The following is a 21260-nucleotide window of genomic DNA, read 5'->3' as shown; positions in this document are numbered from 1 at the left end:
AATGAAATGTTTTCAAATTGGTAGTGGTCGTCTTAAAAAACTGTAGATAAAAAAATGATTTAAAAAGAAAATATGATGGTCTATAAAAGTCCACTATTTCTTGATATCANCAAGTCCTCCTCCTTCATCCCCTCCAACAACTTTCAATTAAAATGGTACAAAAGATTCACCAAAGCCAGCTCCACATTCTTCACCCCCAAATTCAACCCGGGGCAAATCCTCCGACCAGTCCCGTACAGCAAAAACTCAAAATATTGTCCTTTGTAATCAATCGAGCTCTCTTCAAATCTATCTGGAAGGAACTCTTTTGGGTCTGGGGTCTCATCCAATTGCTCAAACATTCACTTGAATCATAGTTTTTGAGCAAAAATCGTAGCCTTTAATTTGGAAGTGGGAAATGATTTCTTTTGGAATAAGAAGAGTTGCTGGTGGGTGTAGTCTCAGCTTCTCTTTGATTATCATTTTTAGATATGGGAGCTCTTCTATGTCTTTCTCCGTTACCTTTCCTCTGTTTCTCACATAGTTTCTTATTTCTTTTTGAGCTTTCTTCATCAATTTTGAGTTCTTGAGTTCTATCGTTGCTCAAACTAGTGTAATTGAACCGTGTCTAATCCTACCAAAAATATATTATGTGCTTAGGGATAGAAGTTGCTTACCAAAAGAATGAATTTGATGCTTTCTTGATAATAACAACCGTGCAAAGATTCAAGTTGCTTTTTATTAATAACTAAAAGCACATCAATTATATCATCTTGCTATGGTTTAGGCCTCTCATAACAAAGATGTTCATCGATCACATCTTGAAACAAGGCATTGATCTTATTAAAAACTCTTTCAAGTCTAGCTTTTGTCCACCGAACCAATCAAGGGCCTTCCTACAAAAGGAATAGGAAAAAGCTCATATACTAGCTTCCCATCAGGCCTTAGCTTCAATCCATCACCTCTAAACCACATCCCGAAAGCCATTCTAAAAATAACACCAACGATGAGAGTAATGGACTTCTCAGTAAAATCAACAACAACTCCACAAGAAGCAAACTGCGAAAACGATTCAATCAGCAAACCAACTTCTTGCTCTCTAATGGGTTCGTAAGATAACACCCTCTTCATATTGAAAAGCTCAAGTATACAAATTTTACGTATCTCTCGCCAGTAATCACTATAAGGTGAAAACGCAATGTCAAGAAAATTGTAAGTGAGTTTTTTGATTGATTAAGTTTGTGGTCTACTGCAACTTTGAAGATCGTGAGTTTTCAAGAGGGCACGAGTTGTCTCTGCAAAGGATACAACGGTGGTTTCTGCACCGTCAAGGCTGAGGCTGATAATGAAACCGTAACGCTGAGAGAGTGAGGCAACATAGAGATTTGTGTGGGAGCTTGCCAAGTTGGTGCAAGTTTCCAATGATTGGAAGCTTTGGTGGGGTTGGGGGAAATTACCCTTCTTTCTATTTGCAGCTGCTTTCTCTTTGAGGATGATGAAAAGTAAAGAGAAGAAGAGGATGAGGGGAAGCCATGGAGGGAAATGAAACAAAGAGATTTGAATTTATAAAGAGTTCAAGAACCGGATGAAAACGATTATGAATAAAAAATGGTCAATTCTTCTTTAGATTAAATAGACATAAAACAAAACGTTAACGGTTTTAATTCTGATCGTATATTATTTGAATGAAAACAATGAAATGTTTTCAAATTGGTAGTGGTCGTCTTAAAAAACTGTAGATAAAAAAATGATTTAAAAAGAAAATATGATGGTCTATAAAAGTCCACTATTTCTTGATATCATTCTTCTCACGTAAGGAGAAGAAGAATGATAAAAATAAAAAAATAAAAAAAAAGACGGTCCATCCAACCGGCTATCATCTCTCACCATGGAAAATAAAAATTAAAAATTGAAACACTACTTGTATCAAAATTTAATGTCTTTTATTCGTGTGGACAAATTTGTTTAGCCTTATGGTAAATTTCCGTAGACCTAGTTAATTGGGTCTAGTCTGATCTAATTGCATTCTAGAATTTCGATCGCTCAGTGGTTCACATGAACAAGCCTCTCCAAAAGAATAATACAAGCTCTAATAGAACAATTCCGTATGACAATATCATCTTCAAGGATTTTTGTCTTGATGCATTTCATTTGGAAAGTGTTCGATCTCTTCCTATTCTTTCATTTCTTGTTATATGTTCTTTCATTTTCATGCATTGCATAGTATGTTTAAGTCACTCCCGTTTTTTCGATGCCTCGAAATTTAGGGTGTGTCAGATCAAAACTCTCAAACGAAATAAAATGATAGAAAGAAAAACCATTATGAATTTAATACGTTCTATTTTTTTTTTCAAAAGCTTAGATTTTTTAATTTATTTAATTTTAGGAATCTATTAAATTCATTTTAAAATATAAACAAACCATAAGTAAAAAAATAAAAAATAAAAAAAAATAAACTTAATTACAATTTAATAAAATTTTAGAGAGGTAGCACACAATACTAGCCTCCTAGTCACTGAATACTACTTTTTGAGGTTTTTTTTATGGTCCAAATTTTAGTCATTTAAATGCTTAATTTTAACGTCAATTTGTGTGGATGAAAATTAATTGTTGATGGGTAGCTAGCACATAATAACTTAGCTAGCCCACAATAACATTCTTTGTGTTAATGGAGTGTAAAATTATTTAATGGCAATTGTTTGAGTAAGTTTTAATAATTTAGTATAAGAATGTCATAACATCCTCCACAAAATTTATATTCTAGATCACTTAATTACAACAAAGGTAATCACTAAAGAAAAAAAATATTTATCTAAAAAGAAAAAAAAATGGGACCAAAAAAAAAATTAAATGCTAAGTAAATTAATAGTAAATTTATTTTTTTAACGTATTTGGAACCGTCAACGGCCATAAAGAGAAAGAAATGGGGCAGGTGGAACTGTCGACGACCATACTCTTGCCCACGAGAGAACCGACCATCAACTTAGGGTTCCACACCTGGTTTCAGGGGATTTAGATGAATAAATCCTTCTCATCTTTGTCTACTACGACGATTCTTTGTTCTTACTCTTGCGTTAGTCGAGTCGATAGGTCATTGGAAAAGGATCGGTGTTCCACACAACAAGAGACGTAAGACGGTTGGTAAGCTCCCTATTCACAGAAATAGGAAAACCATAATTATCTTTCCAAAAAACATTATACTCCAACAGATAAACATTATACTCCAATGTCCTGGAAAGTTAATTGCCTTCATGTAGGAATTGTTCAAGTTGATATCATACCTTTATTTAGACTAGGTCTGAATATCCTTGTCCTTATCTCCCTTCGAGATAGAGGCATGAAGACTCAAACTTCTTGCTAGAAATCGTTCAATCCAATTTGGAAAATAGACCAATATATTTCAATTGTTATCCAAAGTTTACCCTATCTCTCAATGACCCACATATTTATCTTCTGTCAACTTGGATCTACACTTAAATAACACGTGAATATCAAAGCAGAAATTTCTTTGTGTTATATTTAGAATTTATTATAAGTGGATGAACCAATATTTCTCCAAGTGCACTAAGATCCACACTTCAAGGATCTACTATGCTAATTCATGTGCACGTGAATCTCACACGCCTTCAACCTCGAGCAGCTTTAAATTTTTCAAATCTTTTATGTCATTCCCTTTATGTCCCAAGCTCGATTCTCCTTCTACGGTCTTTCATCTCCTCGCGATTCCTTCTTCAAAGTAATGGATGGCCGACAACGTGCATTTTCCTCTCCTTTTTTCTTATTTCTTTATTTCCTTACCTTTTGCTTATATATATATATATATGTTAAGGATAGTTGACGGTTCATTATAAGGCAAATATCTAGATATTTGCCTTACATTACGGGTTACCATATTTGCCCTTTTATTAAAGGCAAATATATTGTATTCATTCATTATTCTTTCCTTTTATCGCTATTTCCATATTATTTGTAATTTACCATATTTCTGTATTCTGTAAATGATTATAAATAAGAGAACTCTCACCACCATTTAGGTGTGGTAGATTCAGCAAACATTCACATTATATCAGAGTTCTTTCGGTTTAACAACCCTGATCCTTTCTTCTCTATGGCTTCCGAATCTTCTTATCATCTCCTTCCTTTCAATACTCTAATTCATATGATCACCATCAAACTTTCTTCCTCCAATTATCTTCTCTAGAAAAGCCAACTTCTCCCTCTCCTTGAGAGTCAAGACATGCGGGGCTATGTCGATGGAACTATGGTTCCACCACCTCGCTCTGAACCAGAAACCTCCTCAACACTCAACCCCAAATTTTGGCATGGAGAGTAGCCGATCAACGACTTCTCTGTCTCCTGCTCTCCTCTCTCACTGAGGAAGCCATGGCTGTTGTCGTTGGTCTCTCTACTGCACGTGATGTTTGGCTTGCGTTGGAAACTACGTTCAGCCATCAGTCGAAAGCTCGTGAACTGAGACTCAAGGATGACTTGCAGTTGATGAAACGTGGCACCAAACCTGTTGCTGAGTATGCCCGTGCCATCAAAAAAATTTGTGACCAACTTCATGCCATTGGCAGACCCGTAGAGGACACTGATAAAAAGTGCACTGGTTCCTTCGTGGACTCGGCACCAAATTTTCAGCTTTTTCTACTGCTCAGATGGCTCTCACGCCTATCCCCTGTTTTGCAAATTTAGTCTCTAAAGCTGAAATTTTTTAGTTGTTCCAGCACTCCCTTGAGTCCTCTGACACCACTCCTACAGCATTCACAACCACTAATCGTGGTCGCACCCATGGAAGCCACTCTGCTTCATTTACCAACCAGCGAGGTCGTTCTTATTCTCACAAAAACAACTCTTCTAATCGAGGACGAACCCACTCAAGTCAAGGTCGTCGACCACCTCACTGCCAAATATGCCGCAAAGAGGGCCATTATGCTGACCGCTGCAACCAATGGTATGTTCGCCCTAATTCTTCTCATGCTCATCTTGCTGAAGCCTTTAACACGTCATGTTCTATTGCTGGACCTGATGCTGCTGATTGGTTTCTGAACACTGGAGCTTCGGCCAATATGACTGCCGACCCATCTATTCTGGATCAGTCTAAAAATTACACGGGTAAGGACTCTGTGATCGTAGAAAACGGTGCATCCCTACCCATTACCCACACCGGTACTCTCTCTTGTTCCAAATATTCACTTATTAGATGTCTTGGTTGTCCCTCACCTCACTAAAAATCTTCTTTCCATAAGTAAATTAACGTCTGATTTTCCTCTCTCCGTTACATTTACTAATAATCTTATTACTATCCAGAATCGTCAAACAGGAAGGGTGGTGGCAACCGGTAAAAGAGATGGAGGGCTATATGTGCTGGAGCGCGGCAACTCTGCTTTTATTTCAGCCCTTAGAAACAAATCTTTACGTGCTTCATATGATTTATGGCATGCTCGTCTAGGTCATGTGAATCATTCTGTTATTTCTTTTTTAAATAGAAAAGGTCATCTTTCTCTTACGTCTTTATTGCCTTCTCCATCATTATGTAATACTTGTCAGCTTGCGAAAAGTCATCGATTGCCTTATTCCCGCAATGAACGTAGGTCGTCTCATGTGTTAGATCTTATTCATTGTGATCTTTGGGGTCCTTCTCCCGTCAAATCAAATTCGGGTTTCCTTTATTATGTTATTTTTATTGATGATTATTCTCGATTCACTTGGTTTTACCCTTTAAAATTTAAATCTGATTTTTTTGATATTTTTCTTCAATTTCAAAAATTTGTGGAAAATCAATATTCTTCTCGTATCAAGGTATTTCAAAGCGATGGTGGTACCGAATTTACTAGTACTTGTTTCAAAACTCATTTACGTAATTCTGGCATCCACCATCAACTCTCTTGTCCATATACACCTGCTCAAAATGATCGTGCTGAGAGAAAACATTGTCATGTGACTGAGACTGGCTTGGCCCTTCTCTTTCACTCTCATCTTTCTCCTCATTTTTGGGTTGACGCCTTCAGCACTGCAGCTTACATTATCAACTTGTTGCCTACTCCACTTCTTGGAGGTAAGTCACCCTTTGAACTCCTTTATGGCTACACTCCACATTATGACAATTTTCATCCCTTTGGTGGTCGTGTTTATCCTTATTTGCGTGATTATATGCCTAACAAGCTTTCTCCCCGCAGCATTCCTTGTATTTTTTTGGGTTATAGTTCTGCTCATAAAGAGTTCCGCTGTCTTGATCCCGCCACCACTAAGCTATATATCACCTGTCATGCTCAATTTGATGAAACTCACTTTCTTGCTATCCCTAGCTCCCAGGCCCAACCTCTTTCCTCTATCCCTATTTCAAATTTCTTGGAACCACATCTTCATCATATTGATTCATCCCCCCCTACCACTTCATCACCGCACATTCCTCGATCCAGTTCATTCCCGTGTGATATTTGTTCTGATCTTGTAGATGAGTCTGTGCAGGTTGATACTTCTCTTGCAGATTCCACTTTGCCACCATCGACTTCTAATTCGACCTCTATTGAACCTCCTGTTGATTTCTCTTCTTTGGGCACTCATCCTATGATCACACGAGCCAAAGCTGGTATATTCAAGACTCGTCATCCAGCAAATCTTGGTATTTTGGGCTCATCTGGACTTCTTTCTGCTCTTCTTGCATCCACTGAGCCAAAAGGATTCAAATCTGCGGCTAAGAATCCTGCTTGGGTGGCTGCCATGGATGAAGAAATTCGAGCGTTACAACAAAATGATACTTGGACTTTGGTTCCTCGCCCTGCCAACACCAACATCGTGGGCTCTAAATGGGTGTTTCGTATTAAATATTTGCCTGATGGATCTGTCGAGCGTTTCAAGGCTCGTCTTGTTGCCAAAGGTTATACTCAGGTTCCTGGTCTTGACTACACTGACACTTTCAGTCCGGTTGTCAAAGCTACCACTGTCCGTGTTGTGCTTTCTATTGCAGTCACAAATAAATGGCCTCTTCGACAACTTGATGTCAAGAATGCTTTTCTCAATGGAACTCTTATTGAACGTGTTCATATGGAACAACCTCCTGGGTATATTGATCATCGATTTCCCACTCATGTTTGTCTATTAAAGAAAGCCCTCTATGGTTTAAAGCAAGCTCCTCGTGCTTGGTTTCAGCGTTTTAGCTCATTTCTTCTCACACTTGGGTTTTCTTGCAGTCGCGCTGACACGTCCCTTTTTGTCTTTCATCAGCAATCTAACATTATCTATTTGCTTCTTTATGTTGATGACATTATTGTTACCGGCAACAACTCATCTCTTATTGACAGCTTTACTCGCAAGCTTCATTCTGAGTTTGCTACCAAAGATTTGGGTTCTCTCAGTTACTTTCTTGGTCTTGAAGCTTCACCCACTCCTGATGGTCTCTTTATTAGTCAGTTAAAATATGCTCGAGATATTCTTACTCGTGCTCAGTTGCTCGATAGCAAACCAGTTCACACTCCCATGGTTGTTTCTCAACACCTGACTGCTGATGGTTCTCCTTTCTCTGATCCTACTCTCTACAGATCTCTTGTTGGCGCCCTTCAGTACTTGACTATTACGCGTCCAGATATTGCCTATGCTGTCAATTCTGTCAGTCAATTCTTGCATGCCCCTACTGCAGATCACTTTCTTGCTGTCAAACGTATTCTTCGCTATGTCAAAGGAACACTCCACTTTGGTCTTACCTTTCGTCCATCCACTGTTCCTAGTACGCTAGTCGCTTATTCGGATGCTGACTGGGCTGGTTGTCCCGATACTCGTCGTTCTACATCCGGCTATTCTATTTATCTTGGTAACAATCTGGTTTCTTGGAGTGCCAAAAAGCAACCTACTGTCTCACGCTCCAGCTGTGAATCTGAGTATCGTGCTCTTGCCACAACCGCTGCTGAACTTCTTTGGGTTACGCATCTTTTGCATGACCTCAAGGTCCCTATTTCACAGCAGCCCTTACTCTTATGTGACAACAAAAGTGCTATTTTTTTGAGCTCTAATCCCGTTTCTCACAAGCGGGCCAAACATGTTGAACTAGATTATCATTTTCTTCGAGAACTTGTTATCGCTGGCAAACTTCACACACAATATGTACCCTCTCATCTCCAAGTTGCTGACATCTTCACAAAGAGTATTTCTCAACCTCTCTTTGAATTTTCAGATCCAAGCTTCACGTTCGTTCAAATCCGACGCTCAGCTTGCGGGGGGGTGTTAAGGATAGTTGACCGTTCATTATAAGGCTTACATTACGGGTTACCATATTTGCCCTTTTATTAAAGGCAAATATATTGTATTCATTTATTATTCTTTCCTTTTATCGCTATTTCCATATTATTTGTAATTTACCATATTTTTGTATTCTGTAAATGATTATAAATAAGAGAACTCTCAAGGTGTGGTGGATTTAGCAAACATTCACAATATCAATATTCAAATATTAGTGTTACACGTATGCTTTTCACATCCTCTATTTTGTTGGTAACAAAGGGTTCAAGCATTACATATAGTACATATAAAAATACCCATTTACTCTAAGCCATAAGTAATGGATGGTATAAAATTGGTACAAGCTTAAGAGGCAACTTTTTGTAGATGGTGAGACTCAAACCTGAATTCTCTTCCATGTCCAAGTCTTCCTCTTTCATCCCATTTGGCAGCTTCCAATCAAAATGGTACAAAAGATTTGCTAAAGTCAATTCCACCGTTTTCACTCCTATATTCAACCCTGGGCAAATTCTTCGACCAGTCCCGAACGGCAAGAACTCAAAATATTGTCCTTTGTAATCAATCGAGCTCTCAGCAAATCTCTCTGGAATGAACTCTTCTGGGTCAGTCCAGCATGTGGGATCTCGTCCAATTGCCCAAACGTTCACTTGAACCATCGTTTTCGGGTAAAAATCATATTCTTCAATTTTGAAATGAGAAATGGTTTCTCTTGGAAGAAGAAGAGGTGCTGGTGGATGTAGTCTTAGTGTCTCTTTCACTATCATTTTCAAATATGAAAGCTCTTCTATGTCTCTCTCTGTTACCTTTCGTTTGTTTCCCACATAGTTTCTGATTTCTTCTTGAGCTTTCTTCATCAATTTTGAGTTTTTTGCGAGTTCTGCCATTGCCCAGACTATTGTAATTGAACCAGTGTCTAATCCTGCCACAAATATGTCCTGTTGATGCACATCATACAATAGAAAAATGTTAGAAGAAGGCGGGAAGGATTGAGATAAAGCAAAAAAGGGTCAATACCTGCACAAAATCTTAGTTAACCACGAGATTGAAAGTTTAGAAATTAAACTAAAATTTTAAGAATAGAAGTTGCTTACAAAAAGAATGGCTTTGATGTTTTCATGGGTAATGACAACGGTGCAAGGTTCAACTTGCTTTTTACTAATAGCCAAAAGCACATCTATGATATCATCTTGCTCTGGCTTAGGCCTCTCGGGACAAAGATGTTCATCAATCACCTCTTGAAACAGAGCATTCATCTCGTTAAAAACCCTTCCAAGTCTAGTTTTTCGACCACTAAACCAATCAAATACCTCTCCCACAAAAGGAATGGGAAAAAACTCAGAAGCACTATAGCTTCCCAAGAGGGCCTCAATTTCACTTATAAGCTCATGAAATCCATCCCCTTCAAACCGCTTTCCAAATGCAATTCTAAATATAACACCAGCAGTGAGAGCAATGGACTTCTCACTAAGATCAACAACAGCTCCACAAGAAGCTGATTGTGAAATTGATTCAATAAGTAAACCAACTTCTTGCTCTCTAATGGGTTCGTAAGATAACACTCTCTTCATATTGAAAAACTCAAGCATACAAACTTTGCGTATCTCTCGCCAGTAATCGCTGTAAGGTGAAAACGCAATGTCAAGAAAATTGTAAGAGAATTTTTTGATAGCATGTGTTTGTGGTCTGTTGCAGCTTTGAAGATCGTGGATTTTCAAAAGGGTACGAGCAGTCTCGGCAGATGAAATGATGATGGTTTCTATACGGCCTAGACTGAGGCTCATAATTGGACCGTAAAGCTGAGAGAGGCACCATAGGGATTTGTGTGGGAGCTTCCCAAGTTGATGCAAGTTTCCAATGATTGGAAGCTTCGGTGGACTTGGGGGAAAATTACGCTTTCTTCTATTTGCAGCTGCTTTCCATTTTAGGATGATGAAAAGTGAAGAGAGGAAGATGATGAGATGAAGCCACTGAGGGAAATGAAGGAACGACATTGAATTTAGAAAGAGTTCAAGAACGAGAGGAAAAAGAGTAGGAATAAAAATGGTGATTCTTCTTTCGATTAAATAGACCAAAACAAAACATCATAATACTATTTGAAGAAAAATAATGAAATATTTTCAAATTTTTCATGGTATCTTTAAAAAATGATAGATTAAAAAATTATTTAAAAAGAAAATATGATGCCATAGAAATACAACTTTCTTGATATTATTATATAGTTCCAAATAAATGATACTAAAAAATTGGGGTCCACTCCATGAAAGCAATAAGCTGTCATCATCTCACCATGGAAAACAAAAATTGAAATGCTGATAAGTGTGATAAATTTGAATATTAATCTTCTAATAGATAATTTATATTTTAACTAACGGAATCAAGTCTAGAAGTTATGATTAGATTTCTAATGATACATACTGTAATAGAACATGTAATAGAACATAATAATGAAGGACGAAAATCAACTTCAAGGATTTTTATCTCGATGCATTAGATGTGGAAAGTGGCAGACACCTTAGTTGTTTCTTTAGTGATATCTAATATGATCAAATATGGCGAAGAAAAACTCTTATAAATTGAGTGGGATACTTAAAAAAAGCTTAGATTTTTTAATTTATTTACTTTTGAAATTAATAATAAAAAAATCTATTAAATTCTTTTTAAAAGATTATCAAACACAACTTTTTAGGGAAAAAAAATTTAAAAAATTGGGGTAAAGTAGATTGCAATTATGTGATTGGAATGGATGGTTATCTTGTTTTTGGGATCCATTTCTAAATTGAATTCATTTCAAATTCAACTACACAAATTCTTAAATCTGAATTGAATAGTAGGAATGAAAATAAATTTTCCATGACCCATTTACCATTTTCATCTTTAAATTTGTTGTTTTTTTTTTTTTTTTTTTCAATATATCAAGAATAATACTTGAATTTGATATTTATTTATGATTTTATGTTTGTTTTAAACTCAAACGAGCTTTTAAGCAATTGAAAATGTAGTGTTAGACTTTAAGATTTAAAGAGTACCAAAAAAACAAATTGAAATATCTCCTAGCTAAGCTAACACAAAATAATTTTGTTTATGTTAGTGTAGTATAAAACTATTTGATGCAATATTACAATTATATGGTCAAGTTTGAGTGGCATGAAATTGGTACAAGTTTGAGTGGCAACTTTTTGTAGATGGTGAGACTCAAACCCGACGTCTCTTCCATGTCCTAAGTCCTCCTCCTTCATCCCCTCCCGCAACCTCCAATTAAAATGGTACAAAATATTCGCCAAAGCCAACTCTACAGTCTTCACCCCCAAATTCAATCTTGGGTAAATCCTCTGACTAGCCCCGAACGGCAAGAACTCAAAGTGTTGTCCTTTGTAATCCATTGAGCTCTCTTCAAATCTCTCTGGAAAGAACTCTTCTAGGTCTTTCCAGTATGTGGGGTCTCGTCCAATTGTCCAGACGTTCACTTGAACCATTGCTTTCGGGTAAAATCGTAGCCTTCTATTTTGAAGTGGGAAATGATTTCTCTTGGAATAAGAAGAGGTGGTGGTGGATGTAGTCTCAATGTCTTTTTTACTATCATTTTCAAATATGGAAGTTGTTTTACGTCTTTCTCGGTTACCTTTCACATTGTTTCTTATTTCTTCTTGAGCTTTCTTCATCAATTTTCAGTTCTTTACGAGTTCAGTCATTGCCCAAACTAATGTAATTGAACTTGTATCTAATCCTGCCAAAAATATATTCTGTTGATATACATTGTACAAGTCGGTGAGATAATGGAGAAGACGTGAAGCCAAAAAAAAAAAAGGCTCAATACGACTCAAAAACTTATTAATCACAAAATTTTATTGATATATTAGCTACTTCAAAAATCGTTAGCTACGAGATTGAATGTTTTGAAACTAAACTATTAATTTAGCGTAAAAACCATTAAAGCTTAGGAATAGAAGTTGCTTACCTAAAAAATGGCTTTGATTCTTTCTTGGGTAATGACAATGGTGGAAGTTTTAGCTTTGCTTTTTACTCATGGCTAAAAGCACCTCAATGATATCATCTAACTTTGGCTTAGATTTCTCTGGACCAAGATGTTCATCAATTGCCTCTTGCAACAAAGCATTGATCTCAATAAAAACCCTCTCAAGTCTAGCTTCTCGATCACTAAACCAATCAATTATCTTCCCCACAAAGGGAATAGGAAAAAACTCAGAAGCACTATAGCTTCCCAACCCGGTCTGAGCTTCACTTACAAGCTCATGAAATCCATCCCCGTTAAATTGCTTCCCAAATGCAATTCTAAAAATAACACCGGTAGTGAGAGTAATAGACTTCTCACTAAGATCAACAACAGCTCCACAAGAAGCTGATTGTGTAATTGATTCAATAAGTAAACCAACTTCTTGCTCTCTAATGGGTTCGTAAGATAACACCCTCTTCATATTGAAAAACTCAAGCATACAAATTTTGTGTATCTCTCGTCAGAGAGTATAAGGTTACGGTTTGAGGTTCAGTAATCACTATACGGTGAAAACCCAATGTCAAGGAAATTGTAAGAGAATTTTTTTATAGCATGTGTTTGTGGTTTGTTGCAGCTTTGAAAATCGTGAGTTTTCAAGAAGGCACGAGCAATCTCGACAGATGAAATGATGATGGTTTCTATACGACCTAGGTTGAGTCTCATAGTGGAACCGTAAAAATGAGAGAGGCGCCATTGGGATTTGTATGGGAACTTTCCAAGTTGATGCAAGTTTCCAATGACGTGAAGCTTGGGTGGGCTTAGGGGAAAATTACACTTTCTTCTATTTGCAGCTCCTTTCCATTTTAGGATAATGAAAAGTGAAGAGAGGAAGAGGATGAGGGGAAGCCATGGAGGAAAACGAAGGAAGGAGATTGAAATTTAGAAAGAGTTCAAGAACAAGAGGAAAAAAATTAAGAAAGTGATTTTTCTTTCGATTAAATAGACATAAAACAAAACATCATATATTATTTGAACAAAAATAATTAAATATTTTCAAATTTTTAGTGGTTATCTTTCTGTAGATTAAAAAATTGTTTTTTAAAAAAATATGATGGTCCATTGATATTATTCTGGTAGCACCAAAAAAATGTTATTAAAAAATGGTTGTCCACTCCACCAAAACAATAAGCTGACATTTTTTTGTGGTAGAAAACAAAAATTGAAATACTTATTATTAGCATGATAGATTTGAATATTAGTCTTCTAGTAGATAATCTATATTTTAACCCATGAAATTAAGATTAGATTTTGAATGATTTTGAATGATGTAAAGTGGAATAGAAAATAACACTAAAAAACTAAAATCAACTTTAAAAAATTGTCTCAATGTGGAAAGTGGCCCATACCTTCCCATCCTTCTTCTCTATTAAATTCAAATATCAATTTTTTAATTTATTTACTTTTGAAAATGAGAGGTAAAAAAAAGTAAAAATAATCTATTAAATTCTTTTTAAAAATAAACAAAACCTAATTTTCAAAAATCACAACTTTTTAGGGAGAAAAAATTTTAAAAAATTGGGGTAAAATTAATTACAATTATTTGATTCCAATTTCTATATATAGACTAATACATACTTTTGTTTTTAATATTTTGAGTTTTTTCTTGAAATACTACTATGTATAGTCTCTACTTGCAATGTCGTCATCAGCGTATAGAGGTGCCTTGTATTTACCTAGAAAATAGAAATAGCCCACGACTTGAGTATTTTTAAAAGTACTCCGTAAATGGCCCTACTATTTGGGTTAGAGAATGCAAACACATGCAACTCATGATTAGGAACATATGGTTAAAACCATTAGAGAGGTGATCTCTAGTCCGAACAAAATTGGATGTGTAGTACTTCCCTACACACGACCCATATGTGCGAGCATTAGTCTACCAGGTGGTTTGCACCTTTAGGCTCATCATAGTGAGGCTAGTTTATAATCAGACGTCCGGAGGTCAGCAAACTCTTGAATATCATGAAGGCATGATGATGATCATCATCATAGTGTACTTGTCTATACTCATTATCATAATTGGGGAAGTAATTGGATGTATATAAACACACAACATGCATGAGGTCCCTCTAGTTTTCATCTTAAGTTATTCTTATGACACAGCCCTATACATCATTCACATATATTCTAGGTAACATGCATTCATTAGCCTTCATACATTTATCATCATTACTCTCATTTAGGGTTGTGTCTCAGAAAACTCTTCATCATAATGCAGCATGTCACCTCGTACATACACATCATCTTAATATGAAATATTATCATATTGAGTCATATCATCATCATATATCATCGTCATCATGTCATCATATCATAATATAACATCACATCATACTAGCTCACATGATCATCATCATAGTATATAAGCATAAATGACACATGCAAGGGCCACTGGCCACGTGTCATCACAAGTCTTATACTTTACAATTAGAGGACTCCACTTCAAACTTAATACTCATGGATGGTATAACATCGGTACAAGTTCGAGAGGCAACTTTTTGTGGACGGTGAGACTCAAACCCGATTTCTCTTCCATATCCAAGTCCTCCTTCATCCCCTTCGGCAACTTCCAATCAAAATGGTACAAAAGATTTGCTAAAGCCAAATCCACAGTTTTCACCCCCATATTCAACCTCGGGCATATGCTCCGACCACCCCCAAATGGCAAGAACTCAAAATGTAGTCCTTTGTAATCAATGGAGCTCTCTATAAATCTCTCAGGAAGAAACTCTTCTGGGTCTTTTCAACATGTGGGGTCTCGCCCAATTGCCCAAACGTTTACTTGAATTGTCGTTTTTAGGTAAAAATCGTAGCCTTCAATTTTGAAATTGGAAATGGTTTCTCTTGGAACAAGAAAATGTGCCGGTGGATGTAGTCTTGGTGTCTCTTTCACTATCATTTTCAGATATGGAAGCTCTTCTATGTCTCTCTCTGTTACCTTTCCTCTGTTTCCCACATGATTTATGATTTCTTCTTCAGCTTTCTTCATCAATGTTGGGTTCTTAGTCAGTTCTACCATTGCCCATACTAAAGTAATTGAACTTGTCTCTATTCCTACTAAAAATAGGTTATGTTGATGCACGTCATACAATAAAAAAATGTTAGAAGGGGTAAGATAGTTGAGAAGCATGAACTAAGAATGATTGCTTAAGCCACCACACCTAAATGGTGTGAAAATTATCTAAAGCATGAACTAAGAATGATTGCTTAAGCCACCACACCTAAATGGTGTGAAAATTATCTATTTATAATCAAATAAATTACAAGGATATGTAATGGATATGTAATGAGTAATAAATGGAAATAACAATAAATTAAAGACCGATAAGTTGTAATAGAAGTCAAATATCTAGATATTTGCCTATAATACAATATCAAATATGATATATATGATAAACTATAATTAAGTGCTAAATATCCTTATGTTGTGTTGATGCACATCATACAAAAAAAAAATGTTAGAAGGCTGTGAGAAAACGGAGAATGCGAAGGATAGAGACATAGCAAAAAGGCTCAATATTGCTAAAAAAAAAAACTAGTTAACAACGAGATTGAAAGTTTAGAAACTAAATTAAAAATTTAGTGTAAAAACCATTAAATAAGAGAGATAGAAGTTGTTTACCAAAGGAATAGCTTTGATGTTTTACTGGGTAATGACAACCGTGCAAGATTTAACTTGCTTTTTACTAATAGCCAAAAGGACATCAATGATATCATCTTGCTTTGGCTTAGGCCTCGTAGGATGAAGATGCTCATCGATTACATCTTGAAACAGAACATTCATCTCATTAAAAACCCTCTCAAATCTAGCTTCTCGGCCACTAAACCAATCAATTACCTTCCCCACAAAAGGAATTGGAAAAAACTCAAAAGCACTATAGCTTCCCAATAGGGCCTCAGCTTCACTCACAAGCTCATGAAATCCATCCCCTTTAAACGGCTTCCCAAATGCAATTTTAAAAATAACACCAGTAGTGAAAGCAATGGACTTCCCAATAAGATCAACAACGGCTCCACAAGAAGCTGATTGTGAAATTGATTCAATAAGTAAACCAACTTCTTGTTCTCTATTAGGTTCGTAAGATAACACCCTTTTTATACTGAAAAGCTCAAGTATACAAATTTTGTGTATCTCTCTCTAGTAATTGTTGTAAGGTGTAAATGCAATGTCAAGAAAATTGTAAGTGAGTTTTTTGATAGCATGCATTTGTGGTCTGTTGCAACTTTGAAAATCGTGAGTTTTCAAGAGGGCACGAGCAGTCTCGGCAGATGATATGGTGATGGTTTCTATACGACCTAGGTTGAGGCTCATAATGGGACCGTAAAGCTGAGAGAGGCGCTCTAAGAATTTGTGTGGGAGCTTGCCAAGTTGATGAAATAGACATAAAACAAAATGTCCTAGGTTATTTGAAGAAAATAATGAATTATTTTTAAATTTATATTGGTTGCCATTAAGAACCATAGACTAAAAAATTATTTAAAAATAAAATATGATGGTCCACAAAAATACAACGTTTCTTGATATTATTCTTATAGTACCAACAAACGATACTAAAAAATGGAGGTCCACTCCATGAAAGCAATAAGTTGTCATCCTCTTATAGTAGAAAACAAAAAGTGAAATTATAGATTTGAATATTAGTCTTCTAGTAGATAATCTATATTTTTACGAATGATATCTGGTTTAGAAGTTATGATTAGAATCTAATTTGATTGGGTCTCGTCTTATCCAACCTCGTCTTAGAATTTCAATTAAAGATAGAAATTGAGACAATAATATAAGCAGCAATAGAACAATAAAAGACGCTAATTAACTTCAAAGATCTTTGTCTCGTCTCGATGCACTAGATGTGACTTTGCGGTCCCTTTTCTGACCTCCAATAAATTAAATATCAATCTTTGTTCAAAAGCTTAGATTTTTCAATTTATTTACCTTTAGAATGAAAAGGTAAAAAATAATCTATTAAATTCTTTTTTTAAAGAAACAAAACCTAATTTTCAAAATTTAGATATCAATCACAACTTTTTAGGGAGAAAAAATTTTAAAAAATTGAGTAAAGTTAATTGCAATTATTTGATTGGAATTTATCCTTTATCTTTGTTTTAGGATCCATTTCTAACTTGAATTCATTTCAAATTCAGCTACCCAAATACTACCCAAATACTTAAATATGTGAATGAAAATAAATTCTCCTAGGCCGATCTGTCACTTTCATCTTTAAATTTATTTATTTTTTCAATACATCGAAAATAATACTTATGATTTTGTGTTAGTTTTAAACTCGGCTCTTTAGCAATTGAAAATGTAGTGTTAGACTTAGAAGATTTGAAGAGTATCACAAGAAGAATTGAAAAGTCAGCTAACTAGATAAGCTAGCACGCAATAACTTTCTATATGTTATTGGATGCAATGCAATAATTATATAGTCAAGTTTTAATAATTTAATGTAAGAATGTTAAAATATCGTGTTAAGAATGAGATAGAAAATAGATTTGGAAATGCCTGTATTATCATTGAAATTGATATCTTTTAAATATGATACAAGCCAGTACAAATGAAAAAAATATAAAATAATTGAATACTGAGAATAAAATAAAATATACGGTAAATCAAATCATAAATAAAAAATATTAAAATATAATATCTAAGATATATTATATAAATAATATATCTCAACATATCGTCTACAAAATTTATGTTCTCGTTCACTTAATTATCGCAATATAATCACTCAATTTTATCTGCACAAAATTAAAACATTATAAAATTTAACATTTTTATTAAAAAAAAAAAAATCTCACATATTTGAAAGGTGAGAGATTAAAAAATAATAATAATAAATAATAAAATTATTGAAAAGAAATTTTAGCGTTTTCTTTTGTTTAAAAAAAAACATATTAATATTGAATATTAGTGGTCAATAATTTAATATGTGAAGTCACAAAACATCTATCCTATAATACCAAAATTTGAACAAGTCGAGTTTATGCTTATCATTATTTGATTTTAAGCATTATATTACATTTAAAAAAACTCATTATTTGTTTAGACAGAAAGCCATAAAACTTCACAATCATAGGATTCGACATGGAACTTAACTCATGGACGATACGAAATTGGTACAACTTTGAGAGGCAACTTTTTGTAGATGGTGAGACTCAAACCCGAAGTCTCTTCCATGTCTAAGTCCTCCTCCTTCATCCCCTCTGGCAACTTCCAATTAAAATGGTACAAAAGATTCGCCAAAGCGAGCTCCACCGTCTTCACCCCTAAATTTATCCCTGGGCAAATCCTCCGACCAGCCCCAAACGGTAAGAACTTAAAATGTTGTCCTTTATAATCAATTGAGCTCTCTTCAAATCTCTCTGGAAGGAACTCTTCTGGGTCTTTCCAGTATGTGGGGTCTCGTCCAATTGCCCAAACATTCACTTGAACCATTGTTTTTGGGTAAAAATCGTAGCCTTCAATTTTGAAATGGGAAATGACTTCTCTTGGAATAAGAAGAGGTGCAGGTGGATGTAGTCTCAGTGTCTCTTTCACTATCATTTTCAAATATGGAAGTTGTTCTATGTCTTTTTCTGTTACCTTTCGTCTGTTCCCCAAATTGTTTCTGATTTCTTCTTGAGCTTTCTTCATCAATTTTGGGTTCTTTACGAGTTCTGCCATTGCCCAAACTAGTGTAATTGAACCCGTGTCTAATCCTGCTAAAAATATATTCTGTTGATGTACAATATACAAAAGAAAAGGTTATAAGTCCGTGAGATAATGAAGAAGGAAGGATAGAGACAAAGCCAAAAAAATGCTCAATATCTACTCAAAAACTTATTAACCACACGATTTTATTGATATATTAGCTACTTCAAAAAATAGTTAGTTACGAGATTGAAAGTTTTGAAACTAAACTATTAATTTAGGGTAAAAACGATTAAAGCTTAGGAANCTCTCTTCAAATCTCTCTGGAAGGAACTCTTCTGGGTCTTTCCAGTATGTGGGGTCTCGTCCAATTGCCCAAACATTCACTTGAACCATTGTTTTTGGGTAAAAATCGTAGCCTTCAATTTTGAAATGGGAAATGACTTCTCTTGGAATAAGAAGAGGTGCAGGTGGATGTAGTCTCAGTGTCTCTTTCACTATCATTTTCAAATATGGAAGTTGTTCTATGTCTTTTTCTGTTACCTTTCGTCTGTTCCCCAAATTGTTTCTGATTTCTTCTTGAGCTTTCTTCATCAATTTTGGGTTCTTTACGAGTTCTGCCATTGCCCAAACTAGTGTAATTGAACCCGTGTCTAATCCTGCTAAAAATATATTCTGTTGATGTACAATATACAAAAGAAAAGGTTATAAGTCCGTGAGATAATGAAGAAGGAAGGATAGAGACAAAGCCAAAAAAATGCTCAATATCTACTCAAAAACTTATTAACCACACGATTTTATTGATATATTAGCTACTTCAAAAAATAGTTAGTTACGAGATTGAAAGTTTTGAAACTAAACTATTAATTTAGGGTAAAAACGATTAAAGCTTAGGAATAGAAGTTGCTTACCAAAAGAATGGCTTTGATGCTTTCTTGGGTAATGACAACGGTGTAAGATTCAGCTTGCTTTTTACTCATAGCTAAAAGCACATCAATGATATCATCTTGCTCTGGCTTAGATCTCTTTGGACGAATATGTTCATCAATTGCCTCTTGAAACAGAGCATTGATCTCATTAAAAACCCTCTCAAGTCTAGCTTCTCGACCACTAAGCCAATCAATTATCTTCCCCACAAAAGGAGTAGGAAAAAACTCAGAAGCACTATAGCTTCCCAATAGGGCCTCAGCTTCACTTACAAGCTCGTGAAATCCATCTCCTTTAAACTGCTTCCCAAATGCAATTCTTGAAATAACACCAGTAGTGAGAGCAATGGATTTCTCACTAAGATCAACAGCAGTTCCACAAGAAGCTGATTGTAAAATTGATTCAATAAGCAAATGAACTTCTTGCTCTCTAATGGGTTCATAAGATAACACTCTCTTCATACTGAAAAGCTCAATCATACAAATTTTGCGTATCTCCCGCCAATAATCACCGTAAGGTGAAAACGCAATGTCAAGGAAATTGTAAGTGAGTTTTTTGATAGAATGGGTTTGTGGTTTGTTGCAACTTTGAAGATCATGAGTTTTCAAGAGGGCACGAGCGGTCTCTGCGGATAATATAACGATAATTTCTATATTGCCTAGGCTGAGACTGATAACGGGACCGTAAAGCTTGGAGAGGCGCCATAGGGATTTGTGTGGGAGCTTGCCAAATTGGTGCAAGTTTCCTATGATTGGAAGCTTTGGTGGGCTTGGGGGAAAGTGACCCTTTTTCCTATTTGCAGCTGCTTTCCGTTGAAGGAGGATGAAAAGTAGAGAGAGATAGAGGATGAGGGAGAGCCATGGAGGGAAAGGAAGGAGAGACATTCGAATTTAGAAAGAGTTCAAGAACACGAGCAAAAGATGATCTTTTGATTAAGTAGATATATATTAACTTAAAAGGAAAAACAAAACATGAAGTGTTTGAGTTCTCATTCTAGTATATTTGAAATAATGATATATTTTCAAATTTTTATTAGTTCTCTTAAAAAAAATCATAGATTAAAAAATTATTGAAAAAGAAAATATAATGGTGATAGAAGGCCAAGATTTCTTGATATTGTTTTTATAGTGCCAAATAGAATGACATAAAAAAAATGGTTGTCAACTCCGAAAAAAATTGAAAAATTACGTGCATCAAAAATTAATATTTTAAAGTGTTTATTATCGTTAGACAGATTTTAACGTTTAGCTTTCCGGTAGATAATATATATCTTAACCAATAAAATTAAATTTAAAATTATAATTTAATTGGATTGTATTCGGACCTATTCAACTCAACTCTAGAACTTCTTTTACTCGTGATTCATACGCAGAATCCTCACAAAAAGATAGAGATCGAGACATTAAAGGACAAAAATCTAACTTCAACGATTTTTGTCTCAATGCATTGAACTCAACATGGGATGAGATCAAA

The 21260-nt window shown here is 35.2% G+C and overlaps 2 protein-coding genes and 3 pseudogenes across 2 annotated transcripts; all 5 read right to left on the bottom strand.

Moving 5' to 3' along the window:
• Window positions 1–80: 80 nt before the first annotated feature.
• LOC111802062 lies at window positions 81–1521 on the bottom strand (annotated as a pseudogene).
• A 6876-nt stretch (window positions 1522–8397) lies between these two features.
• LOC111802060 (cytochrome P450 71B19-like) lies at window positions 8398–10473 on the bottom strand. Its single transcript, XM_023686312.1, has 3 exons — window positions 10469–10473; window positions 9306–10266; window positions 8398–9149 (listed from the first exon to the last, which is right to left on the bottom strand). The coding sequence occupies exons 1-3, from the start codon at window positions 10471–10473 to the stop codon at window positions 8520–8522; spliced, it is 1596 nt and encodes a 531-aa protein (XP_023542080.1). The 3' UTR covers window positions 8398–8519.
• Window positions 10474–11335: 862 nt separating this feature from the next.
• LOC111802059 lies at window positions 11336–13099 on the bottom strand (annotated as a pseudogene).
• A 1582-nt stretch (window positions 13100–14681) lies between these two features.
• On the bottom strand, window positions 14682–16688 carry LOC111802058 (annotated as a pseudogene).
• Window positions 16689–18326: 1638 nt separating this feature from the next.
• LOC111802057 (cytochrome P450 71B10-like) lies at window positions 18327–20671 on the bottom strand. The gene is made up of 2 exons (XM_023686310.1): window positions 19772–20671; window positions 18327–18944 (listed from the first exon to the last, which is right to left on the bottom strand). The coding sequence occupies exons 1-2, from the start codon at window positions 20669–20671 to the stop codon at window positions 18327–18329; spliced, it is 1518 nt and encodes a 505-aa protein (XP_023542078.1).
• Window positions 20672–21260: the final 589 nt, after the last annotated feature.

This window comes from Cucurbita pepo, chromosome LG09, assembly GCF_002806865.2.
Source record: "Cucurbita pepo subsp. pepo cultivar mu-cu-16 chromosome LG09, ASM280686v2, whole genome shotgun sequence".
Classification (NCBI taxonomy): Eukaryota; Viridiplantae; Streptophyta; class Magnoliopsida; order Cucurbitales; family Cucurbitaceae; genus Cucurbita; species Cucurbita pepo.
Note: the sequence above shows the minus strand (reverse complement) of the source record. Positions and strands in the feature narration are given on the sequence as shown.

Excerpts from the sequence above, each read along its gene's own strand:
- LOC111802060 (XM_023686312.1), bottom strand. Across the intron at positions 9,150-9,305 it reads ACATCAAAGCCATTCTTTTT|GACATATTTGTGGCAGGATT; the intron begins GTAAGCAACTTC and ends GTGCATCAACAG.
- LOC111802057 (XM_023686310.1), bottom strand. The coding sequence starts at position 20,671 with ATGTCTCTCCTTCCTTTCCCTCCATGGCTCTCCCTCATCCTCTATCTC. Across the intron at positions 18,945-19,771 it reads GCATCAAAGCCATTCTTTTG|AATATATTTTTAGCAGGATT; the intron begins GTAAGCAACTTC and ends GTACATCAACAG.